Source organism: Tilletiopsis washingtonensis (genome assembly GCF_003144115.1).
Source record: "Tilletiopsis washingtonensis strain MCA 4186 unplaced genomic scaffold FA09scaffold_18, whole genome shotgun sequence".
Lineage (NCBI taxonomy): Eukaryota > Fungi > Basidiomycota > Exobasidiomycetes > Entylomatales > Tilletiopsis > Tilletiopsis washingtonensis.
Window position 1 is genome coordinate 45,912 of NW_020312015.1, and position 27,195 is coordinate 73,106.

General features: G+C 67.6%; 12 protein-coding genes across 12 annotated transcripts; 5 read left to right on the forward strand and 7 right to left on the reverse strand.

Annotated features, from left to right (window-relative positions):
* Nucleotides 1-253: 253 nt before the first annotated feature.
* Nucleotides 254-2,163, forward strand: FA09DRAFT_331408 (hypothetical protein). Its single transcript, XM_025743012.1, has one exon. The coding sequence runs from the start codon at nt 611-613 to the stop codon at nt 2,069-2,071; it is 1,461 nt and encodes a 486-aa protein (XP_025596430.1). The 5' UTR covers nt 254-610; the 3' UTR covers nt 2,072-2,163.
* Nucleotides 2,164-2,167: 4 nt separating this feature from the next.
* Nucleotides 2,168-4,084, reverse strand: FA09DRAFT_334983 (hypothetical protein; the record flags this gene model as incomplete). The annotated part of the gene is made up of 7 exons (XM_025743750.1): nt 2,168-2,602; nt 2,659-2,686; nt 2,756-2,913; nt 2,967-3,230; nt 3,281-3,505; nt 3,565-3,860; nt 3,913-4,084. 7 exons carry the CDS (start codon nt 4,082-4,084, stop codon nt 2,168-2,170), a joined length of 1,578 nt encoding a protein of 525 aa, XP_025596431.1.
* A 719-nt stretch (nt 4,085-4,803) lies between these two features.
* Nucleotides 4,804-7,954, forward strand: FA09DRAFT_321257 (LACT-domain-containing protein). The gene is made up of 10 exons (XM_025741013.1): nt 4,804-5,826; nt 6,006-6,120; nt 6,177-6,276; nt 6,328-6,567; nt 6,621-6,894; nt 6,948-7,244; nt 7,301-7,386; nt 7,436-7,500; nt 7,554-7,607; nt 7,659-7,954. Exons 1-10 carry the CDS (start codon nt 4,951-4,953, stop codon nt 7,841-7,843), a joined length of 2,292 nt encoding a protein of 763 aa, XP_025596432.1. The 5' UTR covers nt 4,804-4,950; the 3' UTR covers nt 7,844-7,954.
* FA09DRAFT_362112 (PLP-dependent transferase) lies at nt 7,906-10,226 on the reverse strand (the record flags this gene model as incomplete). Its single annotated transcript, XM_025745438.1, has 5 exons — nt 7,906-8,613; nt 8,667-8,948; nt 9,007-9,179; nt 9,438-9,726; nt 10,020-10,226. The coding sequence occupies 5 exons, from the start codon at nt 10,224-10,226 to the stop codon at nt 7,981-7,983; spliced, it is 1,584 nt and encodes a 527-aa protein (XP_025596433.1). The 3' UTR covers nt 7,906-7,980.
* Nucleotides 10,227-10,568: 342 nt separating this feature from the next.
* Nucleotides 10,569-12,563, reverse strand: FA09DRAFT_331410 (ARF/SAR). Its single transcript, XM_025743013.1, has 6 exons — nt 12,410-12,563; nt 11,932-11,970; nt 11,813-11,866; nt 11,360-11,452; nt 10,844-11,060; nt 10,569-10,779 (listed from the first exon to the last, which is right to left on the reverse strand). The coding sequence occupies exons 1-6, from the start codon at nt 12,462-12,464 to the stop codon at nt 10,692-10,694; spliced, it is 546 nt and encodes a 181-aa protein (XP_025596434.1). The 5' UTR covers nt 12,465-12,563; the 3' UTR covers nt 10,569-10,691.
* A 1,263-nt stretch (nt 12,564-13,826) lies between these two features.
* On the forward strand, nt 13,827-15,425 carry FA09DRAFT_331411 (hypothetical protein). Its single transcript, XM_025743014.1, has 3 exons — nt 13,827-14,866; nt 14,928-15,208; nt 15,347-15,425. Exons 1-3 carry the CDS (start codon nt 13,833-13,835, stop codon nt 15,358-15,360), a joined length of 1,329 nt encoding a protein of 442 aa, XP_025596435.1. The 5' UTR covers nt 13,827-13,832; the 3' UTR covers nt 15,361-15,425.
* FA09DRAFT_310859 (hypothetical protein) lies at nt 15,382-16,485 on the reverse strand. The gene is made up of 3 exons (XM_025740648.1): nt 16,440-16,485; nt 16,250-16,387; nt 15,382-16,187 (listed from the first exon to the last, which is right to left on the reverse strand). The coding sequence occupies exon 3, from the start codon at nt 16,112-16,114 to the stop codon at nt 15,608-15,610; it is 507 nt and encodes a 168-aa protein (XP_025596436.1). The 5' UTR covers nt 16,115-16,187; nt 16,250-16,387; nt 16,440-16,485; the 3' UTR covers nt 15,382-15,607.
* Nucleotides 16,209-16,488, reverse strand: FA09DRAFT_300171 (ubiquitin-like protein; the record flags this gene model as incomplete). The annotated part of the gene is made up of 2 exons (XM_025740321.1): nt 16,209-16,387; nt 16,440-16,488. The coding sequence occupies 2 exons, from the start codon at nt 16,486-16,488 to the stop codon at nt 16,209-16,211; spliced, it is 228 nt and encodes a 75-aa protein (XP_025596437.1).
* Nucleotides 16,489-17,187: 699 nt separating this feature from the next.
* FA09DRAFT_93516 (FAD/NAD(P)-binding domain-containing protein) lies at nt 17,188-19,267 on the forward strand. Its single transcript, XM_025745908.1, has 5 exons — nt 17,188-17,742; nt 17,796-18,138; nt 18,191-18,685; nt 18,749-19,020; nt 19,085-19,267. Exons 1-5 carry the CDS (start codon nt 17,332-17,334, stop codon nt 19,205-19,207), a joined length of 1,644 nt encoding a protein of 547 aa, XP_025596438.1. The 5' UTR covers nt 17,188-17,331; the 3' UTR covers nt 19,208-19,267.
* A 19-nt stretch (nt 19,268-19,286) lies between these two features.
* Nucleotides 19,287-20,745, reverse strand: FA09DRAFT_321277 (PLC-like phosphodiesterase). Its single transcript, XM_025741014.1, has 4 exons — nt 20,239-20,745; nt 20,017-20,190; nt 19,880-19,959; nt 19,287-19,826 (listed from the first exon to the last, which is right to left on the reverse strand). The coding sequence occupies exons 1-4, from the start codon at nt 20,629-20,631 to the stop codon at nt 19,328-19,330; spliced, it is 1,146 nt and encodes a 381-aa protein (XP_025596439.1). The 5' UTR covers nt 20,632-20,745; the 3' UTR covers nt 19,287-19,327.
* Nucleotides 20,746-20,950: 205 nt separating this feature from the next.
* FA09DRAFT_331415 (DUF500-domain-containing protein) lies at nt 20,951-23,367 on the forward strand. The gene is made up of 12 exons (XM_025743015.1): nt 20,951-21,011; nt 21,319-21,389; nt 21,801-21,850; nt 21,922-21,987; nt 22,057-22,085; nt 22,149-22,420; nt 22,486-22,518; nt 22,583-22,635; nt 22,758-22,840; nt 22,898-22,988; nt 23,065-23,143; nt 23,208-23,367. Exons 1-12 carry the CDS (start codon nt 20,958-20,960, stop codon nt 23,230-23,232), a joined length of 906 nt encoding a protein of 301 aa, XP_025596440.1. The 5' UTR covers nt 20,951-20,957; the 3' UTR covers nt 23,233-23,367.
* Nucleotides 23,368-23,372: 5 nt separating this feature from the next.
* FA09DRAFT_331416 (hypothetical protein) lies at nt 23,373-26,901 on the reverse strand. The gene is made up of 3 exons (XM_025743016.1): nt 26,418-26,901; nt 23,948-26,320; nt 23,373-23,882 (listed from the first exon to the last, which is right to left on the reverse strand). Exons 1-3 carry the CDS (start codon nt 26,562-26,564, stop codon nt 23,577-23,579), a joined length of 2,826 nt encoding a protein of 941 aa, XP_025596441.1. The 5' UTR covers nt 26,565-26,901; the 3' UTR covers nt 23,373-23,576.
* Between the last annotated feature and the right edge of the window lie 294 nt (nt 26,902-27,195).

Below are 27,195 nucleotides of genomic sequence, written 5' to 3' on the forward strand. Positions count from 1 at the left end.
GCCTGCGCTCGGCAGTGCTCGAGCTCGGCGCTGCCTCCATCTCACAAGAAACAAGCAGAACGCAAGCTGCAGAGAGCACAGATGGCCCCCAGCAAGAGTGTGCGAGCGAGCAGAGCAGTCGCTGCTCCGAGTGCCGGCCTGCCGCACGAGACAGGTGCTGCCAAACACGCAGCGGCGGCCCGATGCGGCGCGGCGAGGCGCCCGATGCGCTGCCTGCTTAACGTCCGCGGCGCTGCTTGCTCACGCTGACTGCATCTGGTCGCTGCCTTTGCGTCTGATGCACTCCGGCTGGCCGGCGCGCAACGGCCCTCTGCTCTCACTACCACCATCGACGCACCGCCACTGCCACCGCCGCATCGCCGTTCCCTGCAGCGACAAGCGTCGCCGAACACCATCGCCATGTCTGCCGAGGTGGGCACACAGTGCGCGCCGCAGCTGCCGCCGGGCCAGCAGCACTCGCTCGAGGTCTGGGTCAAGGTGCCGCCGCCTTCGGGCGATGAGGCCGCAGCCGCCGGACGGCGCCGGCTCGGCCTGACGCACGCGAGCGACAACAGCGTACGCTTCTACCACTTCGCTTTCCTCTACCTCCACGAGACGCTCGGCGTTGGCGATGCCGACTCGGCCAGGCTGCAGTCGATGCATGAGCGCGCTGATGACCCCAGATTCGCCGCACGCGCTCGCGACGGGCTGTACGCGTTCCTGCCCTATCGCCACACGATGCTGGCGCCGGCAGCTGCAAGCTGGACCCTGGGCGACGCTGCGCTGCTGCCCGTGGCGCACCTGCTCGGCATCATCGCCGGCGACGGCAGCGAGGACGGTGCTCCAGGAGCAGGTCGGGCCGCTCAAGCCGTACGCCCTGCGCCGCCGCCCGGCCGAGCTCGATCTCGCGCGCTTGACGGTGGAGTTCAACCGCGACTCGAACCACGCCTCGAGCCCACTGTCACTTGCGCAGAGAGACCTGGCAACTCTGTCGCTGGCGGCTATGGCGCGCCAAGCTTCGAGCACGAGCATGCATGAGACAAGCTCGACTTGGACTGTCACCATCACAGAAGATCAGCTCCGCAAGTTCGGCGGCGCGACCGGCTCGCGCTTCCCTCTGCCTGCCATCGTCTATCCTGTGCGTGCTCCCCAGGACCGGAAGGCACGCGGCGATCTACGGCAGAGCCTGTGGGACTTCTTCGAGGAGCGTGAGGCCATGGGCGCGCGAGTGCTTCGCCTGCCCGGCGAGGAGCGCAACGATGGGCACTGGTCCGGCCGTGCGTGCAGTCTCAGCGGCGCAGATCTCGACTCCTGCGATGCCAGCCATTTCGTGCCCCAGAAAGTCGGTCCCGCGATCTTCGCCAACGCCATGACCGCTCTGCGCGACGCGCCTCAGAACGTCGAGGGCGCAGAGCACCTTGAGCGTAACGAGATGCCGCTCCTGGACTCGCGCCATCTCTCGGCTCTCACGCTCGGAGGAGCGCCCGTCTCGCCAGACTGCATCAGCGCGGCCGTCAACGGCCTGTTCTTGCGCATGGATCTGCACAGGCACCTCGACATGCACACCATCGTCTTCACGTCCAGCCTCCGCTGCGCGCACATCACCAGGCCGCGAGCCCGAGCTCAGCAGGGCGAGCCGATTGGACGCGATCGTGCGATCCTCGAGCCCATCTCTGGAAAGGAGACAGTGCACCACACTCAGATCGCCGCCATCCACCTCGCCTCTCTCGGCGCGATGAGCGCCTTGTACCTGTCGAGTCATCTTTGCAAGGACTTCGCCGATCAAGGCGCGAAGCGGGCCGCAAGTCACCTTGGGCTCAGCTCGCGTGCGGCCAAGGTGGTCCGGTTCGACGATGCCACCTCCAGCGCAGGCGAGGGCGACGGTCCCACGGATGTAGGACAGTCGCAGGACGGCATGGGCGTGGTTGACGAGTCGGGCGGTGAAGATTCGGAAGAGTTCCTCAGCGAGGAAGAGCGATGGCAGAAGGCTTTGCGCCAGCGTCAGGCGGAAGAGGAGCAGGATGGCCTTGGCGCATACCGCTTTGCTCTGTTCATGGTGGCGGCGCACCAGAAATTGAAGACGGCTAGATGAGAGGGGCGCACGGCTGCACAGGGACACGAGGGGGCGAGCTGGGCCCAAGGAGAGAAGGAGCAGGAGGGCGAGCGACAATATATACATTTCTACGTGTCAGCGCCGCTCGAACACGCCTGTGCTCTCGGCATCCTCGTCGCCGTCCTGCTCGTCGAAGAGCACGTGCGTCTGCTCCTCCTCCTTGCCGCCGCGCGAGCCCATCTCGAAGCTGCCGTCCTCGCTCTCCGTCTCGCGCGCAGCGGGCGCCGTGCCACGCGGCGTCGACAGAGAGGCGCGGGCCAGGCGCTGGTACAGCGAGCTGCTGCCGTTCGCGCCGGACTCCAGCCCGCCGAGAGCATGTGTGGCGCTGCGGCGCGAGTTGCGCGCGGCACCAGAGCGGCCGCCCGAGCTCGTGTAGAGGTCGATGAGCACGTTGGCCCAGAAGAAGAGGCCCAGGCTGAGCGAGAAGTCGATGAGGCCCCACGTGATGTGGTCGATGCCCTGGCTGTCGGCCCACTGCAGCTCGTCGTTTGTGCCGGACATGAAGAGGACCTGGTGTGCGGTGATGTGTTCAGCGAGAGGCTTCTAGCATGCTTCGGATCACTCACGCCCGACGCCATCAGCAGCCACGGAGTCCTGTGAGAGAGCACGTCAGTCGCAGCGTCTGGACAGACATCGTTCTGGCCAGGCACCGGCCGCACGCACAAGTACTGGAAGGCGCGGACGCGCCACCACGTCTCGCCGGGGCCATGCCCGAGTGCGAGCCTCGCCTGCTCCTCCTCCGGACTCTCGTCGACGGGCTCGCCCGTCGGCTCGTCGTGCAGCACAAAGCAGACCTCGATGATCTTGCAGATGCCCGCGGCCTGGAGGACCTGTCGTGAGCAACCCGAGAGGTGATACGTGCCGTGCCACGCACCATGAGCGTATAGCCAAAGAGGGCATGGATCATCGTGCTGATCATGAGCTCCTGCGCGTGTCCGCTCATGGCCCAGCCGGTGAGCTGTGCGCGCGTCAGCAGAGCAGCACGCGGTGCCGGAGCCTGGGCACGCACCAGGATGATGATGCCCGGAATCGCACTGCGCCTCCGGCCGCGGCTCGTCCAGATGCCGGCGAGGCCGCCAAAGACCCACATGACGCCGAGGAGCGTGTGCTGCAGATCCTTGTGTGTCCATGGGCCGCCCTGCAGCAGGTGTGAGCGATGCTGCCGCGGTGATTGTCTGCGGCGCTCACATGGTGCTCGGTGAAGGCATTGACGACGCCCCAGGCGCAGATGACGCTCGAGTCGATCATCTCCTGGCTGCAGCGCCGGCGCCGCAGCCACGCCACGCCCGTCTTGCACATGAGCAGCAGCAGCACGGCGTAGGCAGCGAAGGCGCTGCCCATCAGGTGGTGCGCCACGCACTGGCCGAGCGCGCCGCCGAAGCACCACGAGCGCAGCGTGATGACGCCGAAGAGCTGCGCAAGGCGGTCAGCAGCGCGTACACGCAGCACACGGCCCTCGTGCGGCCACTCACCATCTGCGTCCAGCCGAGCACGGGAAAGCCAAAGCCGACGATGCCGTGCACGCGCAGCACGGCGGGGCGCAGCCAGCGCGCGCCGAGCGTGAGGTGCAGCTTGAGGTACACGCCCATGAGCGCCTGCGCCGCCATGTACCACAGCAGCACGCTGGCGAGCGAGCCGTGCACGGTGTGGTAGTAGCGGCGCCCGCCGTGGCGCTGGCCCATCACATAGCCGGGCGCACACAGCGCCAGCGCGGCGACGGCGAGGGGCACGTGGAGGCGCGAGCGCGTGAGGCCCAGCACCATGACGACTGTGGGCGGTGTGAGCAGTGGCACGGCTGCGCGCACACACGAGCCACGCACGCGGAAAGACGACGAGGAAGAGGGCCGTCTGCAGCGCGATGTGCGTCCAGAGCACGGCGTCGATGGGCACGCTCTCGTCGACGGGCGCGTGCGGCGTGTGGGCGTGGCCGCCGTGGGCGAGCGCCGCGGGCACTGCCAGCAGGCCGAGCAGCACACGGGCGGGCGGCGGCATGGCCGGCATGGGGTGCGGGTGCGGGGATGGCGGTGGGCCGGAGTCAAGACGCCGCTCGCTGCCGCCGCCGAGGCCGGCGCTGCATCTGAGAAGTCAGGGTCCGCCGCCGCCGGGCCGCGAACGTGCCGCGGCAGCGAGGCACTCAGAAGGCTGCCGCGGCGGAAGCGCCGGCCGCCGCGTGGGAACGGCCTGCAGCATGGCATGCGCTGCCTCCGAGCCCTGAGCTCCTCTCTGCAGCGACTTGGCTCGTCTCGGACTGACACTCAGACTGCTGCTGGTGCTCTCTGCCTCTGCCGCACAGACGCAGCGGCCGGTCGTGGCCTGGCAAGCGAGAGGCGCTGCCTGCCGGCTCCTCGTTGCCGGCCGTGCCGCGCGAGATGCGTCCCCACGAGCCCGTGTCGGCTGCGAGCCTCCACGCTGCTGCGGCTGCGCTGAGCTTGCGCTCGCTGCTGCGCCGGCGCCAGATCTCGATTTCAAGCGCAACCGCGAGCGGGCGTGGTTCTGTCAAGCGCCGCTGCTTGCGCCTTCGGTGCGGCGGAGCTGGCGGGCGGAGTCACACGACTTGGCCGCGCTTCGATGGCTTGGCTTGGCCCGCGGCAGAGAAGCGCAAGCGGCTCAGGCACGATCTGCGGTGCGTCATCCCGCACCGCGCCGGCGCCGCTCCTCTTCCACGCGTTGCGGCCGCGGCGGATGCTGCACCTGCCTTCTGCGTCCCGTCTCCCACCATCCACCCCTGCGCTGCTGCATCTGACCTCGCACCTGCTCCGTCCCTGCTCCGTGTTCCCTCTGCGCCCGCTGCCGTGCCTGCACCTGCACGCGCGTCTCGCCGCGCCGGCCTCTCCTTCATCTGCCCCTCTCCCACCACCATGCACCGCCGCAAGAAGGGCCGCGCGGCGCCCGCCACGCCGCCGCCGCACGACGAGCAGACGGTGCACGTCAGCGCGGCGGCGGCACACGCTCCCGGCGCCGCCTCGTCGGGCACGTCGACGCCCGACTCGGACGACCCCTCGGCGCCGCCGCGCCGCCTGCTCCTCGAGCGCTCGTCGCGCCCCAGCACCCTCAGCCTCGGCTCGGGGCAGCGCATGCACTCGTACACGGTGCGCGCGCCCGGCACGCCGTACCACGAGCACGACCTCAGCGACATTCCCTGGCTCAGCCTGCCCGAGGCGCCGCCGCCGCCCAAGACGCTGGCGCGCTACCGCCGCCTCTACCTCGCCGTCGGCATCGTGCTCGGCGCCGTCGCCGCGTGGGCCGCGGCGCAGCACAGCAGCATGGACGGCCTGCGCTCGAGCCTCGACGAGCAGCTGCGCTCCCTCGGCGCCGAGTTTCCCTCCTTCGACCTCGGCCTCTCGTCGATGCGCCTGCCCGGCGAGTTTGCCGACCTGGGCGACAATCTCTTCAGCGCGCCGCGCGAGTGGCTCAAGAGCAAGGACTTTACCGTCGGGCGCAACCTCTCGGCGCAGGGCTACGCCGCCGCACACCCCGTCGTGCTGCTGCCCGGCATCATCAGCACCGGGCTCGAGAGCTGGACGACCGACGAGAGCTCGTCGGGCTTCTTCCGCAAGCGCCTCTGGGGCAGCGCCACGATGATGCGCACCGTCGTGTTTGAGAAGGAGCGCTGGATCCGCCACATCTCCCTCGACGCCCACACGGGCCTCGACCCGCCGGGCATCAAGGTGCGCGCCAGCGAGGGCTTCGACGGCGCCAGCCACTTCATTGCCGGCTACTGGATCTGGGCAAAGGTGCGTGCGGCGCGTGGCAGGCGACGGGTGCGGCGTGTGGCAGGAGAGGGCGGGCTGCGTGTGGCTAGAGAGGGCGTGCGTCGGCAGCATTCTGCATGAGCCGGTGTCGAGGCCGCTTGCTCGTCAAGGCTGCAGCAGCGAGACCTGGAACCGCTCTCTGTACTGACGCACTGCGCCAGATCATCGAGAATCTCGCCGTGCTGGGCTACGACGTCAACAACCTCTGGATGGCGTCGTACGACTGGCGTCTCTCGTACTCCAATCTTGAGGTGCGCGACCGCTTCTTCACGCGCAGTGAGTGACGCCGTGCCGCAGGCGCCGAGCGCGCGCCTCAGACTTGCCCATCGCAGTGAAGCTGCGCATTGAGCAGAATCGCAAGATTGAGGGCAAGAAGACGGTGCTTGTGGCTCACTCGATGGGCTCGAGCGTGGCTCTGTACTTCATGAAGTGGTGCGTGCTGCTGCGCCGGCATGCAGTGAGCGGCTGCTGACTGCACTGCAGGGTCGAGGCCGAGGGCCCGGGCTACGGCAACGGCGGTCCTGACTGGTGCGAGGAGCACATCGAGTCCTTCACCTCCATCGCGGGCACGTTCCTGGGAGTGCCCAAGGCCATGGCCGCGCTGCTCAGCGGCGAGATGCGCGACACAGTCGAGCTGCCGCCGGCGGGTGCGTTCCTGCTCGAGAAGTTCTTCAGCCGGCGGGAGCGCGCCAAGCTCTTCCAGAGCTGGCCGGGAAGCGCCAGGTGAGTGCTGCTGCAGCGCTGCCGCACAGCGCCGCGGCTCACGCCGCGCTCAGCATGATGATCAAGGGCGGCTCGACGATCTGGGGCAACGAGACGTGGGCGCCGGACGATGACGAGAACGCCGACGACACGCACGGCACCATCTACGCCTTCAAGATGCCACCGCTGACTGACCAGCTCGCGGCCGCCGACTCTGGCCCAGCCTCCGAGGAGCAGCAGGAGGCGTCGCCGCACGATGCGAACGCCTACCAGGACGCGCCGCGCAACCTCACTGCCAACGATGCGCTCACGTGGCTGCTGCAGCACACGCCAACTAGCTTCCAGCAGGTGCGTCGCCCTGAGCTGTGCCGAGTGCGTGCCTGGCTGACGACGCGCGCCAGATGATGGCCGCCAACTACTCCAACTCCATGGAGTTCGACGAGAACGTCATTGCCGAGAACGCCAAGGCGGGCAACGACGCCAAGTGGTCGAACCCGCTTGAGGTGGCGCTGCCGAATGCGCCCTCGATGCGCATCCACTGCCTCTACGGCGTCGGCAAGCCGACGGAGCGCAGCTACTGGTACCAGCAGGGCCCGTACCAGCGCGACGAGATCATGTGCGACGGCCAGAACGCCGTGTGCAACGTCGAGAACGTCACGCTCAACTCGCCGCTGGACTTTCCGACGGGCCGCACGGGGGTGCGTGCGCTGGTGTGCCAGCGCTGTGGCAATGGCTGACACGGCCCTCTCTGCAGTGGATCGACTCGAGCATCAGCAGCGAGAAGAGCTCGCCGATTGTGCGGTCAGGCTGCAAGATGGGCGAGGGCGACGGCACCGTCTCGTGAGTCTGCCGCGGGCCAGCGCTGCATGCCTGCTGACCCGTGCGCCAGGCTGCTCTCGCTGGGCGCCATGTGCGTCGAGGGCTGGAAGCGCAAGCGCTACAACCCCGCCGGCAGTGAGTCCGCTGCAGAAGTGCTGTGCGTCGCCCATGCTCACACCGCTCCGCAGTCAAGATCACGACGCACGAGATCGCACACGCGCCCGAGGCCCTCGATCTGCGAGGTGAGTGTGGCGGGACGCGGCGCCAGAACGACAGCTGACCCTCTCCCTCAGGCGGACAGACGACGGCCGACCACGTCGACATTCTCGGCTCGTACGTTGCCAACGAAAAGGTGCTGCAGATCGCCGCGGGCTTCGGCGACAAGGTCGAGGACCACTTCGAGAGCCGCATTCGCGAGTACGCGGCGCGCATCGACTGGGACGGCGTCAATGTGCGCGGGCACACCGACGTCATGTAGCCTGCTTTCTCTGCCGCACATGCAGCGTGCACACGCATTCTCCTGTAACAACACACACGTCTCCCGGACACTCATTGCTAGATCTAATCGGACACATGCAGTCATGCATTCGCCGCGCGTGCCCTGCCCCAACGGGCTCACCGCCGCTTGCCGAGCACGCGCACGATGCTCGCCTTGACGACGGCGGCGGCCTTCTCCATCTCTTTCCGGCTCAGGCCGGCGCTGACGGCGATGCGCACCGATGGCCGCGCGTGCACACCCGACTCGAGCGCCTTGGCGTTGATGGAGGGCAGCGTCTTGTGGCGCACGAGCAGCACGCCGTGCTCGAGCGCGTCGTCGACGATGAGCTGCAGCAGGCGCGACTGCTCGGCCGCCGAGAGGTCGTGCCCGAGCACGAGCGGCGTCGGCGGCGCCAGCGTCGCCTTGCCTGCCGGCCCGGCGGGATGTGGCTCGGCGTTGGAGCGCACCTGGAAGTGGATGAGCGGCGAGTGTGTGTCCGAGGTGACGAGGATGCTCTCGATCGGGTCCAGCACCGCGTGCACGGCCTGGATGTTGTCGCGCAGAGTCGAGAGAATCGTCGGCGCAGACATCAGGCGCTTGATAGCTGTGCTCGACGCAACGGCGAGCATGGCCGGCAGCGCCGCTGAGAAGACAAACGCAGTGCCGTTGATGCGCTGGTGGAAGACGACCTCTTCTGTGCCAGCACAGAAGCCGCCGGCGCTGCCGAGCGTGTTGGCCATGCTGCCGACGAGGATGTCGATCTCCTTGGGCTGCGCAGAGTGTCAGCAGCGCAGAGACAGCGCACGCAGGCCGCCAGACGCACCGGCACACCGCACAGCTCGCTCATGCCGCGGCCCGTCTTGCCGACAGTGCCAAACGAGATGCTCTCGTCGAGGATGAGGCGGAACTTGTACTTGTGCTTCAGCTCGCAGATGGCCTTGAGGTCCACGGCGGCGCCGTCGCCCTCGAACATGCCCTCGGTGATGATGAAGCGGCGCGTGAGCGGGCGGCGCCGGCGCCGGTCGTCCTTGGTGATGTCGGCCAGCACGGCCTCGAGCGAGCTGAGCGAGTTGTGGTCGTACCAGCGCACGAGCGACCGCGAGACCTGGCGGGAGAGAAGGGTGAGCCGCGCTGCTGGGCACGCCGCGCGCTCTGCGCCGCACCTGGATGCCCTTCTGGATCGCAAAGTTGACGCCCTTGTCGGCGACGATGATGTCGCCGCGCTTGCAGAATGCGGGAATCACCGACGAGATCGTCGAGAAGCCCTGTGCGTAGATGATGGCGTTGTCGACGCCGATAAAGCGCGCAATGTCGGCCTCGAGCTGCATGTGCACGTCTGCGGCAGGCAGTGAGCATGTGACAGGCGATAGGCAGTGCATGAGGCGGACGGTTCGCAGTACGGCAAGCGGTTGGCAAAGCATGAGGCAGGCGACTGGCGGCGCGTAAGGCATCCGGCTGGCAGTTCGTGAGACTGGCGGTACTGCGACCCGCCTGCCGCTCATGCCGCTGCCTGCTCATCTCATCGCTGCCCACCGCTGCTCATCCTAGCTCGTCGCTGCCCTGCCCCTCCTTCCCTTCCCGCCCGCACACTCACCAATCGTGCCGTAGAAGCCGGGCGGCGAGCAGCTGCCGACGCCGTACTCGCGCAGCGTGCGGATGGCCGCCTCCTCGACCTCCTTGCTGCCGGCCAGGTCGGCAAAGTTGTACGAGGCGAGATTGAGCACCTCGCGCGTCTTGTCCGGGCTGCCGGGCAGCGAGATGCGCGGGCGCGGCGAGAGGCCGCCGTGGATCGTCGGCACGACGGCCAGCTCGTGCTGCTCCAGCGCCGAGAGCGGCGCCGCGAGCGGCTCGGGCGCAAAGTCGGCGACGAGGTCGTCGATCTCCTGCGCGGCGCGTCAGTCGCTGCGAACAGATTGCAGAGGCGATGCGCAGCTGGCACGGCAGAGAGCGGCACGCAGCGATGCGCTGCCAGCAGGCGGCGACATGCAGCAAAGCGCTGCCGGTATGTGGTATGTGTCCGGACGCACAGCCGCACGCAGCGATGCGCCGCCAGCCCTGTGTCGCCCGCACATGCATGCCGAGTGTCCCTCGCCTGGCCTCGCGCACCGCCATGTGGCCCTCTGCTGCGGCGCCTCTGCCTCGCCCTGCGACTCCCCTGCCTGCCACTCTTACTCACACGCTCGGCGAGGCGCACGAAGTTTGTGCCGCTCTGGTTGCCCTTTGTGCGGCTCTGGAGCAGGGTGCGCAGGGCAAAGGCAAAGAGGAGCAGCTCGAGGAGGCTGCGGAAGGGGTCGTCCTGGTACGAGCTGCGCACGTAGCGCAGCAGGATCGCCGAGCCGGGCAGCGCGTGCAGCGACGCGGCGAGGGCGCGCAGCGAGTCCATGGCGTGAGGGTGTGGTGGTGGTGAGAGAGAGGGGTGAGTGGGCGGTGTGTTGGGCTGAGGCGCGCCGCGGCTGCCCTGACGCTGCATCTCAGCCAGGCACGCCGCCGCCGCCGGCCGCCGGCCCCGGAGCTGGCCCGCGGCCGCTGGTCAGCACCCTGCATCGGCATCGGCGCGTGCCATCACGTGGGCGGCCCTGGCCAGCCTCGACTCCCATTCCACGCACGCTCGGCAGGGTTGACGGGCTGTCATTTCTCAACACGCAGCATAGGGGAGTGGGGAAGGGAGGACAGGGAAGGAGGGCTCGCGGCGGCAGCGGCGGCGAGGCGACGCGCCACCGCGCGTGGTCGTTGAGAGAGAGGCGCAGACGGGCAGCGGGCACTGCACGCCATGCGAGGGCGTCATGAGAAGGCCAGGGGAACAGGCGACATCCAACAGCGAGGCAGGCATAACACTCTCGACCGCCGCTCACACACGCCGCTTCAGGTTCGAGCTCAGCCACTCGAGGCCCTCGTACAGGCCGTCGCCCGACGTCGCACACGTGGCCTGGATGAACCTGCGTGCGGGGAGGGGTGAGCACAGGGCAGGCCGGCGCACGCTCGCGGCACCACCGCACGCACCACTGGCGCTGGCGCAGCGAGTGCAGGCCGAGCTTGTCCGTAATCTCGGCGGCGTTCATGGCGTTGGGCAGGTCCTGCTTGTTGGCAAACACGAGCAGCAGCGCGTCGCGCAGCTCGTCCTCGTTGAGCATGCGCTGCAGCTCCTCGCGCGCCTCCGACACACGCTCCCGGTCGTTGGAGTCGACGACGAAGATGATGCCCTGCGTGTTCTGGAAGTCTGCGGCGCGGCGTCGTGTCAGAGATGAGAACTTGCGCGCCTCTACGGCCGTGGTGCCGTTGTTGCAACAGCGCGCAAGCGGCCTTCACGGAAGGCGAGATTGCAAGTGCAACGAGCGCGGCGACGTAGCGTCCCTTGCAACAGCTATTGCGCCGAGGACAGCATCTCCCTGCGTGTGCTCGCCCTCATCTCGCGCCTGACACAGTTCGCCTTGGTGCTCCACGGCCCATCAAGAGTCTCGCAGATCGCATCCGATTGCCCCCAGCCAGCGCACATCGCCATGCGGCGCGCCCACTCACAGTGTCTCCAGAGCGGGCGGATCTTGTCCTGGCCTCCGACGTCCCACACGGTGAACGAGATGTTCTTGTACTCGACCGTCTCGACGTTGAATCCTGCGCAGGTCTCGTTAGCATATGTACACGCACGCCAGCTGGGTGTGTCTTGCGCCTGCGCTGCGTGCAGGCGTCTGTCTGCCTTCGCGCTGCAGGGGGGCTCTGTCGCCGCCAAGGCAACTCATCCATCCACACGCCAGCGTCACCTGCTGCGCCGAGCATGCAGCGCACGGACTAGCCAGAGCGAGCACCATCTACAGATGGCACGTCTTCGATCGCTTATCCGCTGGTGCGCGGCCGCGGAACAGTGGCGCGCGTCTGCCCGTCGCGCTGGCCGGTGAGGCGGCGAGAGGGCCGAGAGCCATGCGTAGCTGCCGCGTGCAGCGCGCAAACAGCCAAGAATGCAGCGAAAGCACGCACCGATAGTCGGGATCGTGGTCACGATCTCTCCGAGCTTGAGCTTGTAAAGAATGGCTGTAGGAAGGAACGCGCGCGTCAGCACAAGAGCGGTCACCGGCCGCACCGACAGCACTACGCACTGGTCTTTCCGGCTGCGTCGAGTCCGACCATAAGAATGCCTGTTGTCGAGCGAGAGCACGAGTCAGCGGCGTGGTCGCGAGGCACAGGCGCATACAGCAGAGGGCTCGCCACGAGGCGCGGCCGGGCCCAGTGCGCCACCGCGCGGGGACAGACGCAGCACGGCACGTGGCGACCGCAGTGCACCGCGCTGCTGGACGCTGGCGCTGCGTCACGGCGTCCCCCATGGCGTGCAGCTGCGTCTCGCAAAGCGTGTCGGCAGTGCCAAGTGCGGCTGCAGCGGGCGCACGAGGCAGGCCGGGCACGCGGCCAGGCGCGGCGCTGCATCGCACCGCTGTGCGCTGCGATGGCACGACGGGCGTGCGGCTGCATCTGCGAGGGCTGTGCTGGCGTGCGCTGGCGCGCGACGGCGGACGGTGCGAGGCGCCGGCGGGCGGATGCGGCGTCGAGGCGCGAGGGCGACAGAGGCAGGACACGCACGCATCTCCTTCTTGCCGAAGAGGCCACTGAGCAGGCGCGAGACGGAGAGACCCATGGTGGCGAGGAACGGGGTGGCGGGTGGGGTGTGGAGAAGAGGGGCGACGCGCGCGCGGATGGAGACGGGCGAGGCGACGGACGGCGGGCGGTGAGGGACGAGAGACGAGAAGCACGGCCGGCGAGCGTGCGTGTCTGGCGCTGGTGTGCGGCGACGCGCGGCGGCCGGCGATGCTCACACGCGCGCCACGACGAGAGGCGCAGGCGCAGGCGCAGCGTGCGGCGGTGGGCGCAAGCACACACGCGCACACCGCACCACGCCTTCGATGCGGCACGCACCCGCGATATGCCTCGACCTGCTTCAGCTCCATCTGCAGACGCCACCCTTTGCACTCCAGCACCACCGCTGACCTCGCCGCTCCCGCTCGCGCGGCGGCACGGCAGGCTGAGCTGAGGCATGCCAGCGTCCGCGAAGCCCCTTGCCGCCATCAGCCGAGGCGCGTGACCGGGCGCGCCGCGCTCCGCTGGCACGGCCGCACGCCACGTCGCAGCTGCGAGTGCGACGGCGGCATTCGCGCGCCGCTTGCCGGCCGACTGCGTCTGGCGTTTCTGAGGCACCTGCACGTGCACGCCCTGATGCTCTCATCTGCGCTCGGCAGATGGTAGGGGGCTTGCTTCAGAAGGAGGTGAGCGTTGCAGAGGATGGCACAGGTGGTGAGAGCGAGCATAGGCCGGGCCGGGCGGTGAGCGCGAGCCGCTCTTCCACGATGCACGCACACCAGCACGCGGGCAGCTGCACGACATCCGATGGCATTCATTCGCAGGAGACACAGCAAGAGCAAGCAGCAAGAGAATGTGGAGACGAAGCGAAGGAGCGGCGAGCAGTGCAAGGCTCGGCGCCGCCCCATTATTGAAGTCCCAGGTATGTAAGAAGGTCCATCGGTCTCGGGTCGCCGCCATGGCTGCGTCGGGCTGGAGCGGCCGCGTGCGCGCAGCTTTGGTATGGGCACCCATGTGGGAGGGGAGGGGATGGAGGAGCGGAGGTCATTGAACACGAGCAGAGAGGGAGAGCGTCGAGGCGAATCAAGGGCCGGCAAGAAGGGGCACACGGCACGACACGGGGCAGGACAGAGCAAGGCGACGAAGGGCGCTGCCGGCGCGATGGAGCAGGCAGGCGACGCGCGGCAGGCGGCGCGGGCCTCAGGAGCGACGGCGTGGCATTGCGGCGTGGGCGAGGGATGTGGTCGGGAGTGAGGCAGGGCGGACTTGACAGCCGCGCCCATGCGTCGATCTCGCAGCGGCGCCGGCTCGAAGAAAGCCATGCGCCGCTGCACGTGACGCCGCTGCACCCTTGGCGGCCTGCTGACAGCGCCGCTTCCTCCACTCACCGTTCCCGCTCCTCAGCCCTCATCACCTCACAACCCTCGCCATGGCCGCCTTGACGCCGCTGCGCGCATCGCTCGGCGCACTGCGCCGCGTGCCGTTTGGCGTGCGCGCCCTCGCCACCGCGCCGCCCACGCCCGACGTCGGCAGCAGCAGCAGCGGCAGCAGCACGGCCGGGCCCTCGTCAGCCAGCACGAGCGCGACGCCGCTGCACAGCCCGCCGCCGCCGCCACCGCTGCAGCAGCAGCCCAGCAGCGGCGGCACGACGCATTTTGGGCACCGAACCGTGCCGACGGAGAGCAAGGAAGGGCTCGTGCGCCAGGTGTTCAGCAGCGTCGCCGGCAGCTACGACGTGATGAACGACGCCATGAGCCTCGGCGTGCACCGCCTGTGGAAGGACCACTTTGTCAAGGAGCTCAACCCGCGCGGCGGCATCGAATGTCTCGATGTGGCGGGCGGCACTGGTGAGTCAGGCCGGCAGCACGGGCCGGCGCTGGCAGGCGCGGCCAGGCGGGCGCAGGCGAGCACAGACAAGGCCAGGCGGCGCCGGCGAGCACAGACAAGGCCGGACGAGCACAGGGCGTCAGCCATCCTTGCGCTCCCTGTAGTGGAGTGCAGCGTCGGCGTCGTCTTTCAACTGCTTTGCGCTGACATCGCGCCAGGCGACATTGCACTGCGCCTCCTCGACCACGCGCGCACGCAGCACTCGGACCGGCAGACGCGCGTCACCATCCTCGACATCAACCCGTCGATGCTGCGCGCGGGGCAGCGGCGCGTGGCGCAGACGATGTACTGGCACACGCCGCAGGTGCGCTTTGCGCTCGGCAATGCGCAGGACCTGCGCCTGCACCTCGACGCGCCCCCACCGAGCTCGCGCCCGGCACCCAACACGCCGCGCCTGCCGCCGCTGGAGCACCTGCAGATCGCGGACGAGAGCATCGACCTCTACACCATCGCCTTTGGCATCCGCAACTGCACCGACATTCCCGCGGCGCTGCGCGAGGCACACCGCGTGCTCAAGCCCGGCGGCATCATGGCCGTGCTCGAGTTTGGCAAGATCTCGACGCCGGGCATCAGCGAGTGAGTCGGGTGTGCGAGGCGCCAGTGCGGCAGCGTGTGGCTCATCCCTTCGCTGCGACAGCCTCTACCGCATGTACTCGCACGCCGTGCTGCCCTCGCTCGGCGCGCTGCTGGCGTCGGACCGCGCCTCGTACCAGTACCTCGTCGAGTCGATCGAGCGCTTCCCCTCGCAGCCCGAGTTTGCGCGCATGCTCGCCACCGCCGGCTTTGCGCTGGCCGGCAGCGACGCGGCGCGCGCCTACGGCCTCAAGGGCTACCCGCGCCAGGGCAGCGTCGATGGCGACGAGAGCGTCGTGGGCGCGTGGGAGGACCTGAGCCTGGGCGTCGCGACCATCTGGAAGGGTGAGTGCGGCCACGGTCATACCCTTGCGTGTGCTGACTGTCTGCCCTTGTCTCGCTGCTTGCTTGCCTAGGGTGAGTCGGCCTGCCGCGCGGATTGCCGCCTGCGTATCACCGATGCTGACGCCATTGCCCCCCGCAGAATGAAGCTGTAGCGCTGTGCCGCGCGTGTATGGCAGTGACCGGATCAATTGTAATACAGTTGGAGACAAGACGGATGTGTGGAATGGCGCGAGACGGGCGAGCGGGATATGATGGCGAGCAGAGCAGGGGCGGGCAGCTAGTACATCTCAAGCGACTGGCCCTGTGCAGTGGATGAGCGGTCAGCAATGTGCGACGCTGGTAATGCACTGCAGAAAGCAAGAGAGGTGGAGGAGAGAGGAGAAGAGATGTGCCCGCTACTCAACGAACCCATCGGCGGTGCTGATAGCCGACCAGACGGGCAGATACGAGGGGCCGAGTCACCGTGGATCTGTGGCACGAAGGTTGCCGGACGCAATCAAGGACCATGGCGCCGCTCCGCGCCCGCACGCTCTCCGCGGCCACGTTCACCACGTGCAAGAAGCAGTAGGTTCCGGCGCCGAGAGAGCGCACGAGATGATGCGGGAGACGCGGGAGTTGACTTGGGCCGTGCCAGAGGAAGGGAGGGGACGGGGAACAGGAAAGAGACAGCCACTGCGCTCCGGAGCGGCAGCCATTGCACTCCAGAGCAACAGCTGCTGCGCTCCAAACATTGGCTGATGCTGAATGAGCGGCAGCAGCTGCACCAAAAAGCAACGGCTGCTGCACCACAGAGCGACAGCTGCTGCAAGCGAAAGCGACAGCCGCTGAACTCCAGCCACTGCCTCGAAGGCGGCAGCTGCAAGCCAGAGTGAGGCATGCGCCATCTGCGACTAAGACACACGCCATCACCAAAGACCAGGGCCAATGCACACCCGAGCCACACAGACGCCGTGCCGCATACTCACATCGTGCACCTCGTCTGTGAAGAGCGCAGCGCCCGTCAGCACCACCGCCTGCACACGTGCACCACGCGCCACTCACAGTCGCTGAGCGTGATGTGGTCCTTGAACACGGTGTACCACTTCTTCAGCTGGATCTTCTCGGGCACGGTGCCCGTCTGTGCGGCGATCATCTTCTTGAGGTCGCCGATGGTGTCGTCGGGCGAGCACTTGACGCGCACTGCCGCAAGGTGTGAGCCACGACGCCGAGGCCAGAGAGCGGCAACACGCACCCTTGCGCCCGAGACGGTCGTTGCAGATGACTTCGATGAGGCGCGGCATGGCGGGCGTGGGTGGAGCGGCGGCCGGCGGCAGGCAGCAGAGGGCGTCGTCGTCGTCGTGCGGCGGGCAGCAGCGCCGGCGCCGCGAGGGCGAGGGCCGTGCTGTGCGCTGCAGAGAAGGAAGCCGTGCCCAGCCACACGCGCGAACATTCTGCGGCTGCCTGCGCCACGGATTTCACACGCTGGACGGGCTCGCGCGCCGCGGCGCGTGCGGCGCAGCGCCACGACGTCAGAGCGCAGGCACGAAGCCAAGCTTTTGCTCACCGCATGCCTCCTCCCTTTCAGCTTGCGCAGCCCATGCGCGAGACGGACAGCGTCTGGCGCATGCCGTTGCTCTGCAGTATGCGAGGCGATGGCCGTCTGGCTGGCGTGGTGGCTGCTGCTGGCTCGCTGAGCATTGAGGAGCCAGGCGGCGGAAGCAAGAGGACGGGCCGCTGACGAGGCATGCTGCATGCTGAGCGAGGTGGAGGACGACGTGCGCCTTTGACCCTGAGGCACGTTGCACCGCTCGAAGACGCTCAGCGCTGAGGCGTTGAGCATGCCGGACGGCAGCATGCGGCTGAGCAGCTGGCTTCTGCGCTGCTGACGCTGATGCTTCGCTGCAGAGCCGATGCGATTGCTGTTGTGGCTTGGCCCTCGCGAGTTCGCGATGCAGGCAGCCCAGCGGCACGCAGCGGGCGCGGTGTCTTGGCTGCTGCGCGCCTCTCTCGCTGATGTCGGGTCCACGGCGCGCGCCGCCCGGCACGCCGGCTTCCTTCGCTGACGGACTTGGAGCGATGTCTGGGCCGCCTTCTCTTGCTGCTCTGCTTTGCTTCCTCACCACCATCTCCCACCTTCGCCCGCCATGGCGCTCTCCTCGCTCGACCCCTTGGGCCTCGTCTCGCTGCTCTACCAGGGCATGCAGCTCATCCTCGCCTGGCTCTTCGCGCCGCTTCCGCCGCACGCACACGCCCACGTCCAGAAGCCGCTCGGCCGCGTCGCCGTCATCGGCGCCGGCATCACGGGTGTCTCGTCCGCCGCCCATCTCGTCGGGCACGGCTTCGACGTGACGCTCTTCGAGGCCGGCGACCGCTCCAACCTCGGCGGCATCTGGGCCAACGTCAACAGCAGCTCGGGCCTGCAGATCAGCTCGCTCATGTACCGCTTCCACCCGCTGGTGCGCTGGACCAAGGGCTATCCCAAGAAGCAAGAGATCCTCGACAATGTCACGCGCGTGTGGGAGACGTATGAGCTCGAGGAGAAGACGCACTTCAACGTGAGTGGCGCCGGCCGAGATTGGTCCTGCCTTGTGCTGATGCCTTGCGACAGACCAAGGTCACTTCCGTCACGCGGCACCGCAGCTCCAGCGATCCCGAAGAGCGCGGACACGGACGCTGGATCATCAACAACGACGACAGCGTCGTGTACGACGGCATCATTGTCAGCGTCGGCACGTGCGGCAAGCCCAAGTGGCTGCAGCTGCCCGGACAGGACAAGTTCAAGGGCAAGATCGTCCACTCCAGCCAGCTCGACGACGTCGAGCTGACAGGCAAGAAGGTGCTCATCATCGGCGGCGGCGCGTCGGGTGTGGAGGCGCTGGAGCTTGCGGTGGAGAAGAAGGCGAAGCAGAGCATCATCCTGGCGCGCAGTGACAAGTGGATCATCCCTCGCTGTGAGTCTGTCGCCGCAACCTTGTCCACTGCAGCACTGACGCATGTGGGCAGTCACGATCGTCGATGTGCTCCTGGCACTGCAGCCCTTTGGGCGGCAGACGCGCTTCTCCATCATTCCCGAGTTCCTGCTGCGCAAGCTGCACTACCGCGACCTGGAGCAGAAGATGGCGCCGTACCACAATGGCTTCTTCACGGGCACGCCCATCGTCAACACCTCCTGCCTCAACCACATCCGCCAGGGCAAGGCAGACTACGTGCGCGGCGATGTCGTCACGCTAACGGAGGGCGGCGTGGAGTTCAACAAGCGCAGACGCGAGCAGAAGAGCGGCGATGAGGGCAGCAAGATCCACTATGATGCCGACGTGATCGTGCTTGCGGCCGGCTTCGAGAGACCGTCGATGGACTTCCTGCCCAAGGATCTCTTCCCCGAGGACTACGAGCGCCCCAACATGTACCTGCAGGTCTTCAGCGTGCAGGACTGCAGCGTGCTGTGCACCAACTCGACGTTCAAGGATGCGGTGGGCACGATTGGCAACTGGCACATTGGTGAGCAGCGGCTGCAGGCTGTCGTCCTGCCGCAGCGATGGTGCTGACCTGTCCGCCCGCCAGGCATCTACTCGCGTGCCCTCGCTCTCTTCCTCATGGAGCCCTCCACGCGGCCCGTGCCGCGCGACATGCGGCTCTGGGTCGATCTCATCCGCTACATCAAGCAGAACGCGCCCGCCGGCGGCCTCGAGTTCTTCACCTACACCGAGCTCGTCATCTGGCTTGTCTCCTTCCTCTTCTTCCGCGTCAGCCGCATCAAGTTCTTCTTCTTCGTGTGCTTTGGCCTGGGCTTCTGGGCAAGGGAGGAGAATGGAAAGGGAAAGCCGACGGGAAAGGTGAGTCGAAGGCGCATATCTCTTTGGTCGCAGTTCAATGCTGACGTTGTCTTCCGCCTCGCAGCCGCACTTCCGCCTCTCGCTCAGCAAGCTCGTGCCGCACTTCCGCTCCAAGATCCACAAGCCCAAGCAGCTCGGCGGGCCGATCTCCGCGAGCCGGAGCAAGCAGAGCAACAAGCAGTCCTAGAAGCTTGTGCACTCGCTTGGCGTGGCTCTCTCAGGCATTCGCTGTCCCGCTGCTCGTTCGTTTCGCACACACTTGTTACCAGGAGGAGGAACTGCATCATTTCATGCCACTCTCGACGCGCTATGGCCTATCTCTAGCCAGTGCCTCTCTCAAACACTTCTCCACTCTTCTCTCGCTGCGTCGTGGCGGTACTCTCACGCCCTTCTCTACCGCCCACGCATGCATCTCATCCGGAAAGTCCGTGATGATGCCCTCTGCGCCCACGTCGTGCATTCGGTCGGCGGTCAGCACGGCGTTGACGGTCCAAGGCAGCACGTGCACGCCTAGCCGATGCGCTTCGTGCGTCATTTGCGCGTCCGTGAAGGGGACATATGCTGCGTCGCCGGACTCGCCGGGCGCGCCATGCAAGGGCGAGACGATGTCGGCGCCCAGAGAAGCGGCGGCTTGAGCAACGCGCAGAGAGGTCGTATTGCCGGGCTGCGCATCGAGAGTGTGGCCGTCGAGCCAGAGCGAGGCTTTGTCGGCTGGGAGCGTGTGGATGAAAGGCGCGATGAGCGCTGAGGTGCACAGCGAGGGTGTGGAGAGTTTTGAAAGATGGAGGGTGCGCCAGTAGAAGGACCTGTAGCGAGAGCTTAGAAGAGAGAGCGAGAGAGAGTAGAGAGGGTTACGCACTGGAAGATGACGCGATCGATCACGTCGTGCCGCTTGAGAGTGTCGAGAATCACCTGCGTGTACTTCTCCGCGCTGAACGTCTGTCCATCCGCCTGCCTATCAGCATCGTCTCCTTCGCGCTGAGCGGGTCTACTCACGCTGTTGTATCCAGGCGGCTGCACCTTACTCTCCACGTTCCACTGCAGTCCTCCTTTGGGCGCGACGCAGAGGCCAAACTGCAGCACTTGATCCAGCGTCTGAATGCGAGCGCCTGGATGTGCAACTTGTCGAGGAAACTCAGGCAGCGTCTTGCCGCAGTCGAGCGCCTTGATCTGGCAGAGACGTCAGTAAATGACTGCGGCGGCAAGCAGAGACCTCACCTCGGCGTACGTCAGGTCCTCGAGTCGTTTGCCGACTGCATCACCACTGCACTTGCTATCCAGCGCCCTCTCGTCATGCCAGACGAATGGCGTCCCGTCAGCAGCGAGCGTGACGTCGAGCTCCAGCGTCGTGACGCCCGCCTTGAGGCCGGCTGCGAAGGCAAAGAGCGTGCTCTCGGGCGCGAGGCCACGTGCGCCTCTATGGCCTTGCAGATCGAAGAGCGGCGCAGATGCGGGAGAAACTAGGAAGAGAGGACTGGGCACTGGCAGTTGGTGGAAGAGACAGAGCAGAGCGAGGAAGAGCAGCAGCGCAGAGAGAAAGTAGGAGAGCCGCGAGCGCTTGGTCCGAGCGTTGTGCGGCTCAGCGAGCCAGGAAGCATGTGTCTGGCCCATGGCGCGCTGAGCTGAGAGGTGCGGCGGACCAGCTAGCGAGTTCGCATGTCCCGAAGTTGCCGTGCAAGCTTGTGCCTGGCAGACTGGGCCTTGCGAGCGTTGAAGAGATGAGAGGTGAGAGAGGCGGAGCACAGGCCGCCCCTGAGCGCTTCGGCGCCAGCATGTGCTGTTCCCACGCTGTCCTCGCGGGCGGCCTGCATGACGTCGCGCGCGGCCGCGGCGCTTGCGGCTCGGCGGTCCGTGCCGATGCAAGCGCCGCCGAGCCCGATGGCTTGGCTCGCTTCCACCACCACCTCTCAGCTCCATCCACTCACCTGCTCGGCACGATGAACAACTACCTCGCCAAGTTCCAGGAGGCCGCCTCCAAGGTCGGCGTGCAGGTGCGTCGGCGGCCCATGCGCTGTGATCCGGGGCGATGCACAGGCGCAGCGCGGCGCGGCGCAGCCAGTGGCTCAGCGACGCTCCGCTGCTCGTCTGCTTCCGCCGGACTAGTCCAGAGCCGAGCATCAAGCAGCGCGGCGGGCGGGCTGAGATCTGAGCTCCGAGTGTTGAGAACTCAGGCGGGCGGCGAGCACCGCTAGATTCAAAGGGCCACCTGAGGAGGCGCGAAGCCTGGGAGCTCCACTTCGAGCCTGTCGCTGCACTCTCACGTCTACGGAGCGGCCAGCTGACTGATGCGTCGCACAGGCAACGGCCTTTGCCCAGAACACGGGCCGCCAGATCAACGAGCAGGCCAAGCTGGCACAGGCGGGCTTCTCGTGAGTACAAGCGCCTTGCTCTCGGCGCGGCACGCGGAGCAGAGAGGGGCAAAGCTACCAGGGTGGACCGGTCATGCAGGGAGAGTAGGCTGTCATGCGTGCAGCCAGAGGTCCCGGCGCTCCACTCCGGCCTGACTAGAGGCGACAGTGGCGGCCACCAGATGATGCGGGCAGACAGTCGAGGCGGAAAGGAGAGGGAGCAGCGATGCGCGGGCAGAGCAGCAGGAGTTGTGGTGCAGCGCTCTCGCGGCCGAGACGACAGTCGGCCGCCGGACCGCTCACAGTCCGCCAGCTGGGCGAGAGAGACGGCAGTGGCCACGGACTGCGGAAATGAACGCGAAAGCGGCGTCGGTGTGGCTCAGGGACCCATGCAGCACGAAGCACTGCTCATGCCATTTTTACTCCACACAGCCTGCCAAAAGAGTGCGAAAAGGCCGCAAAGATCCTGCAGGCTTTCGTCGGTGAGTTGCGCATTGCTCGTGCGATCTCCGCCTCGCGGCAGCCGAGCTGACGCCGATACTCTGCTCCCCAGCAAACCCGGACCACCCCGACTCGGCGCTCAACTCCATTCCCAAGGCTGTGCTGCAGAATGCCAAGGGTGTGTAGACCTGCTCACGCCGAGGCGCGGCGATGCACGCACGCATCTGATGCCGCTTCCCGCTTGCAGGCCTGGCAGTCTTCAGCGTCGTCAAGGCTGTGCGTATGCCCAGTCTGCCCTGACCACAGCCCGCTTTAATGCTCACGCGAGTCGCACAACAGGGCTTCGTCTGGTCCGGTCGTGCCGGCTCCGGCGTCGTGGTCGCACGTCTCCCGGATGGCAGCTGGTCCGCGCCTTCGTGCATCGCGACCGGCGGCGCCGGCTTCGGTCTGCAGATCGGCGCCGAGATCAGTGACTTTGTCGTCGTCATGAACAGCGAGGATGCCGTGCGTTCCTTCGCTCTCGCAGGCAACTTGACGATTGGTGGAAACATGAGCGCGGCTGCTGGACCGATTGGCGTGGGCGCAGGCGCTCAGGCGGCACTGGCACACCCGTGAGTCGCACGTCTCGAGGTCAGCGGCTGTCGAGCTGACATACATCTTGTCTGGCCGCCGATAGCGCACCGATGTTCAGCTACTCGCGCAGCAAGGGGTGCGTCCTAGCCGTTCCGCTGCTCGTCTCTCGGCGACGCTGACTGCAGTGCATCGCGCCACAGCCTCTACGCAGGCATCAGCCTCGACGGCTCCGTCCTCGTGGAGCGCAAGGATGGTGCGTGTGCTCTTGCTCTTTGCGCCAAGCTGCCTCCATCTCCCAGAGGCGGCGAGACGGAAGGCTCTCGTCCTGATCGCCTCGTGCTGACTGGGCCTTCCCCTCGCCCTTGCGAATCGCAGCCAACCGCGAGTTCTACGGCTCGCCAGTGCCCGCAGCCGACCTGCTGGCCGGCAAGGTCCCGGCACCCGAGGCTGCTTCGGCTGTGAGTCGCTGCGCGACTACGCAAGACATAGTCAACATGCTGACTGCCTTCGAATAGATGTACGAAGTCGTCGAGGCAGCAGAGGCCATCGACGAGACGGGGCTGCCGCAGCAGGCCTACATCCCCACGGGCCAGCCAGGCCAGACGCGTGAGTCGCTCGCACACCAGCCGCAGAAGCACTTGAGCTGATGCAACGCTCCTTCATGCGCCTCTCCCTCGGACAGAGCCCGTCTCGGCGCCATACCACGTCGGCGGCGACAGCGCGGCAGCGGCCGGCGGCGCGCCCAACACGCTCTTCGATGCGTGAGTTGCCTGTCGCGCACTGTTCCGAGTCAGGCGCTGATCGTGCGTCTTTGCCGCTCAACAGAAGCGCCGCGGAGCACAAGGCCTAGGCCCGAGCATGCGCTCGCGTGCCCTGTCCTCCTCCCAGCTGCGTTCATACTCTCGTCACGACCACATATGTCCGTGCTCGCGACCCGTCTGCCCTTATGACCATTCTCGCCTCAATCGATGCGCGATCACCTTGACGCAGCTGTTCGTGAGGATGCTGTCATTGCCGGGCCACTCTGGACGCTGGAAGGCTCGGGAAAGCAGAGAGAGGGAGCAGCGTGGGGCCGGAACAGGTGACTGGATGCAGAGAGAGGAGGCGGATATACAGCGGGGCGGCGGGCACGTGTGGCAGAGGCACGGGTATCCAGGAGCGGAGAAAGGAAGGTAAGGCGAGCGCGAAAGGAGTTCACAGGGCCAAGTCGTCGTCATCGTCCGACTCGACGACGGCACTCGTATCCGCCTCGACAGCAGCCGCAGGCGCAGCAGCAGCAGCGCCCTTCTTTGGCTTCTTGCTGGAGCGCGGCTTCATGCTCGGCAGGCGCTGCTCCTCGTCCTTGAGGAAGCGCGGATGCGCAAACGACGAGTGCGGGCCGTAGAGCTGCAGCGCCGTCGAGATGCCCGAGACGCCGCGCAGCCCGCCGGGGCGCTTGGCTGCCTTCTGCTCGGCTGCATCGAGAAGGCGAGAAGAGGGCACGCGCTGGAAGCCGTACAGCTGCGAAGGCGGCTTGTGTCAGCACGTCGATGCATCTCGCCCCCCTCATCTCCTCTTCGACTCACGTTGAGCTGTCGGACAAAGCTGGCGTTGTTCCCGTGCTTGAAGAGGCGCGGCAGCACCTCGGCGGCAAACTCATTCGCCACGTCCGTGTCCGAGAAGAGAATGATCGAGTCGCCCGCCTCGCTCCAGCGGATGTACTGCGCATAGAGCTCGGGGTGGCACATGAGGTACCAGAGCTTCGAGATGAAGGCACTGCAGTTGGCGGCGCCTCCGAGCCGCTCGCGGATGGCGTTGACTTGCGTCATCTCCGGGTTCTCGCCGGCCACCGACGTCGTGTTGGATGCGGCGACAGGTGCAGAGCTGCGAGGCACCGAGGAGCCAGTCGCTGGCGTGGTGCTGGCCGTCTCGGGCGCCGTGCTCTCATCGTCGGACTCGGCGCCACCGCGCGACTTACGAGCAGCGCGCCGGGGCTGGCTGCTGTTTGCTGAGCCGCGCGAGCTGGCAGACGTGGACAGGAGAGAGCGCGAGGGCGTCGAGCTCGTAGCAGCCGCGGCAGGAGGCGAGAAGGCACCGCCTGCCACTGCTGCGGCGCGCGACGCCTCATCGCCAAAGGCATATAGCGGCGGTCCGGTGCCCGTGCTGACGATGCGTGGTGATGCGCCATACAGACTCGAGCCTGGCGTGCCAGCGCCGAGCGACGAGGCAGGCGGCGTACCTACGAAGCCCGCAGAGCTGGGCTGCTGGCTGCTGCCTCGTCGGTTGATGGGTCTGGCACCCGCCGCACCGCTCGGCGAGTATGCTGCAAAGCCACCGACTGTCAATGGGCTGCCCGCGCCGCCCGGACTGGTCGCGTAGGGATGATGCCTGCTGAGCGCGAGAGCATGCGCGCCCGCACTAGGCGCATGATGACCGTGGCTGTAGTGGTGGCGTTCCGAGCTATAGCCGCGCGCGAGCGCCGAGCCGCCAGGCGCCATGTGTGCGTACGCTCGCTCGAAGGAGGCAGACATCGTCGTGGTCGGCTGCGGCGTCCACGGCGCTGCTTGCTGAGGCGTATGCGGCGGCATGAGACGTGCAGAGAGCGCAGAGGCGCCATTGCCGTTGGGTGACGCATCGACACTGGGCGCGCGACGACCTCGGATCGTGGCCTGGCTGGCAAGCCCATATGCGCCGCCTCCGCCGCCGTCTGCATCGTCCAGTAGCATCTCATCGTCCGTCTCGTCGTCATCCACCTCGCCCTCGAGGGCAGCAGACGATGAGAGTCGCGGCGTGCCCTCGGGCATGACGGTTCGCTGTCTCGAGCGCGAGCGCGAGCGAGACGCCGACGCGGCAGCCGCACGCGACACGTAGAGGCCGGACGAGGCAGGCGAGGCACTGCCATTGGCGGCCTGCGTGTACGAGTAGCTGTTGCTCGCCAGCGGCGGTGGCGGACGCCGACCAAAGCTCAGACGCCTTTGCTGCGCTGCCGTAAGCGGACCGCCGGCCGAGGAGGGCAGCGAGCGAGACTGCACAGCGAATGCCGAGGCCGACGAGCCACTGAGCGGTGGGCGCGAGGGTCTCGAGGGGCCGGCACCACTGCCGTTGGGAGACGACGAGACCTCGGAACTGCCGAGCGTCATGCGCGAGAGCGTCGCGGCCGTCCATCCGGGACTCATGAGGCGACGGGCGCGCGCGGCGTTGGCCGAGAGCCGCGCTGCGCTCGAGGCACCGCTGCCATTCGACGGCGGCAGCGGCGGCGAGGGCGGCGTAGGAGGCGCCAGACTGTCCACGTCGCCGTCGCCATTCTCGAGGCTGCGCGCCTCGAAGCAGGGACTGGAGAAGCTGAACACGCCTGCTGAGTCGTCGGCATCGCCCAGAGGTGCCGGCGTCGCAGACGTGTAGCGCGTCGCCTGCAGTCGCTCCGAGGCCGCGCCGCCAGTGACCGAGGGCGAGGCGCCCGAGACGCCGCGCGGCGACCAGCCAAAGACGTCGTCTGCCTCGTCCATCTCCATGTCGTCGGTGACAGAGTCGTCGTCGTCGTCATCGTCGTCAATGTCGCCGCCGCGCTCGGCGCTGGTGCGGTACGAGGTGGAGAGATAGGGCTGCAGGCGGGCGCCACTGTTGCTGGCGGCACTGCTGCGCGACGAGGCAGAGAGGCCAAAGAGGTGCTGCGCGGAGGTGCGCCGAGCGTCCCAGGAGCCGGCGCCCGAGGATGACGCGCCGCCCACGCTGCCGGGCGTGTGAGAGAAGGAGCCGAGTGTGGGAGTGGTGCCGGGCTTGCTGGGCACAGCACGCGCCGCGCCCACGGGCGCCGCGAGACCGCGCGAGCCGGGGGCCAGGCTGACGCCGTCGGGCGGCGTGGGCAGCTCGGCAGGCGAGTGCGAGCTGGCCGGCAGCGATGCGGCGCCTGCAGGCGGGCTGGCGGCCAGCTTGGGAATGGCCATGGGCTGCTGCCGCGGCTGAGAAAGGCGTGTCAGCGCGCGAGGCGAAGCGGTGCTGCGTCGCAGCAAGGCGGCGAGCAGTGCATCGCTGACAGCTCGCCTTGGCGGCACGCACCTGCTCGCCACTCTGGTCGTCCATGTCTGTGTCGCCGTCCGCGGCGCTGCCAGACAGGCCTGTCTGTGCCACGGCGGGCACGCAGAAGCCCGTCTGGCGCTGCGGACTGCGCGTCGGGCCGCGCGTGCGTGGGGCCACGGTGGCCATGGCGTGCGGGAGCAGGCGTGACGCGTCGGCAGGCGGGCTGGTCGAGTGCGAGGGTGCTCAAGGAGAGCCGTGCTCTCAGCTGCGGTGCTGCGAAATGCGGAGGAGCGGCGGTGCGGCGAAGGGCACGGAGCGGCGGTGCGGCGAAGGGCACGGAGCGGCGGTGCGGGGCTACGCGCTGCTGCGCGTTGGAGGACAAGGACGCGTGTGGCGGTGCTGCTGGAGGCGCGAGGGCAGCCGATGCGGCGGCGGCTGTGAGGGTGAGAGGGTGAGAGAGGTGCGAGGCTCGTCGATGCTGGCTGCAGCCTGGCGACGCGTGCGTGTGAGGTGGGAAGGAAGGGATGGAGGAGCTGAGGCTGGAAGATCGGCAGCGAGTGGGGCAGGGGCCGCCGCCAGCACGCCTCCATCACGCCAGGGACGCGTGCGCGCGCGCGCGGCGCGGGATGCCGAGCGCCCGTGCAGCAGCCAAGCGTGCGCCTGTCACCACAGACGCAGCAGCAGCAGCGCCGCCATAGATGGCGGCACGCGCGCCGGCACAAGCGGCGTATCAGCGTGGGCCCACCGGACGCCGGCACCTGGCCCGTCTCGCACCGCGGCCGCCTCCTGAGCCGCGTTGCCCAGCCTGCAGCCCCAC

Excerpts from the sequence above, each read along its gene's own strand:
- FA09DRAFT_331408 (XM_025743012.1), top strand. The coding sequence starts at position 611 with ATGCCGACTCGGCCAGGCTGCAGTCGATGCATGAGCGCGCTGATGACC.
- FA09DRAFT_321257 (XM_025741013.1), top strand. The coding sequence starts at position 4,951 with ATGCACCGCCGCAAGAAGGGCCGCGCGGCGCCCGCCACGCCGCCGCCG. Across the intron at positions 5,827-6,005 it reads GCTACTGGATCTGGGCAAAG|ATCATCGAGAATCTCGCCGT; the intron begins GTGCGTGCGGCG and ends GCACTGCGCCAG. Across the intron at positions 6,568-6,620 it reads AGCTGGCCGGGAAGCGCCAG|CATGATGATCAAGGGCGGCT; the intron begins GTGAGTGCTGCT and ends CGCCGCGCTCAG.
- FA09DRAFT_331410 (XM_025743013.1), bottom strand. The coding sequence starts at position 12,464 with ATGGGTCTCTCCGTCTCGCGCCTGCTCAGTGGCCTCTTCGGCAAGAAG. Across the intron at positions 11,971-12,409 it reads CTTCGGCAAGAAGGAGATGC|GCATTCTTATGGTCGGACTC; the intron begins GTGCGTGTCCTG and ends GCTCGACAACAG. Across the intron at positions 11,867-11,931 it reads CGACGCAGCCGGAAAGACCA|CCATTCTTTACAAGCTCAAG; the intron begins GTGCGTAGTGCT and ends TCCTTCCTACAG.
- FA09DRAFT_331411 (XM_025743014.1), top strand. The coding sequence starts at position 13,833 with ATGGCCGCCTTGACGCCGCTGCGCGCATCGCTCGGCGCACTGCGCCGC. Across the intron at positions 14,867-14,927 it reads TCGACGCCGGGCATCAGCGA|CCTCTACCGCATGTACTCGC; the intron begins GTGAGTCGGGTG and ends TCGCTGCGACAG.
- FA09DRAFT_310859 (XM_025740648.1), bottom strand. The coding sequence starts at position 16,114 with ATGGCGTGTGTCTTAGTCGCAGATGGCGCATGCCTCACTCTGGCTTGC.
- FA09DRAFT_93516 (XM_025745908.1), top strand. The coding sequence starts at position 17,332 with ATGGCGCTCTCCTCGCTCGACCCCTTGGGCCTCGTCTCGCTGCTCTAC. Across the intron at positions 17,743-17,795 it reads AGGAGAAGACGCACTTCAAC|ACCAAGGTCACTTCCGTCAC; the intron begins GTGAGTGGCGCC and ends GCCTTGCGACAG. Across the intron at positions 18,139-18,190 it reads CAAGTGGATCATCCCTCGCT|TCACGATCGTCGATGTGCTC; the intron begins GTGAGTCTGTCG and ends GCATGTGGGCAG.
- FA09DRAFT_321277 (XM_025741014.1), bottom strand. The coding sequence starts at position 20,631 with ATGGGCCAGACACATGCTTCCTGGCTCGCTGAGCCGCACAACGCTCGG. Across the intron at positions 20,191-20,238 it reads AGGACCTGACGTACGCCGAG|ATCAAGGCGCTCGACTGCGG; the intron begins GTGAGGTCTCTG and ends CGTCTCTGCCAG. Across the intron at positions 19,827-19,879 it reads ATCGATCGCGTCATCTTCCA|GTCCTTCTACTGGCGCACCC; the intron begins GTGCGTAACCCT and ends CTCTCGCTACAG.
- FA09DRAFT_331415 (XM_025743015.1), top strand. The coding sequence starts at position 20,958 with ATGAACAACTACCTCGCCAAGTTCCAGGAGGCCGCCTCCAAGGTCGGC. Across the intron at positions 21,012-21,318 it reads CCTCCAAGGTCGGCGTGCAG|GCAACGGCCTTTGCCCAGAA; the intron begins GTGCGTCGGCGG and ends TGCGTCGCACAG. Across the intron at positions 21,851-21,921 it reads GATCCTGCAGGCTTTCGTCG|CAAACCCGGACCACCCCGAC; the intron begins GTGAGTTGCGCA and ends TCTGCTCCCCAG.
- FA09DRAFT_331416 (XM_025743016.1), bottom strand. The coding sequence starts at position 26,564 with ATGGCCACCGTGGCCCCACGCACGCGCGGCCCGACGCGCAGTCCGCAG. Across the intron at positions 26,321-26,417 it reads ACGACCAGAGTGGCGAGCAG|CCGCGGCAGCAGCCCATGGC; the intron begins GTGCGTGCCGCC and ends CGCCTTTCTCAG. Across the intron at positions 23,883-23,947 it reads GCTTTGTCCGACAGCTCAAC|CTGTACGGCTTCCAGCGCGT; the intron begins GTGAGTCGAAGA and ends CCGCCTTCGCAG.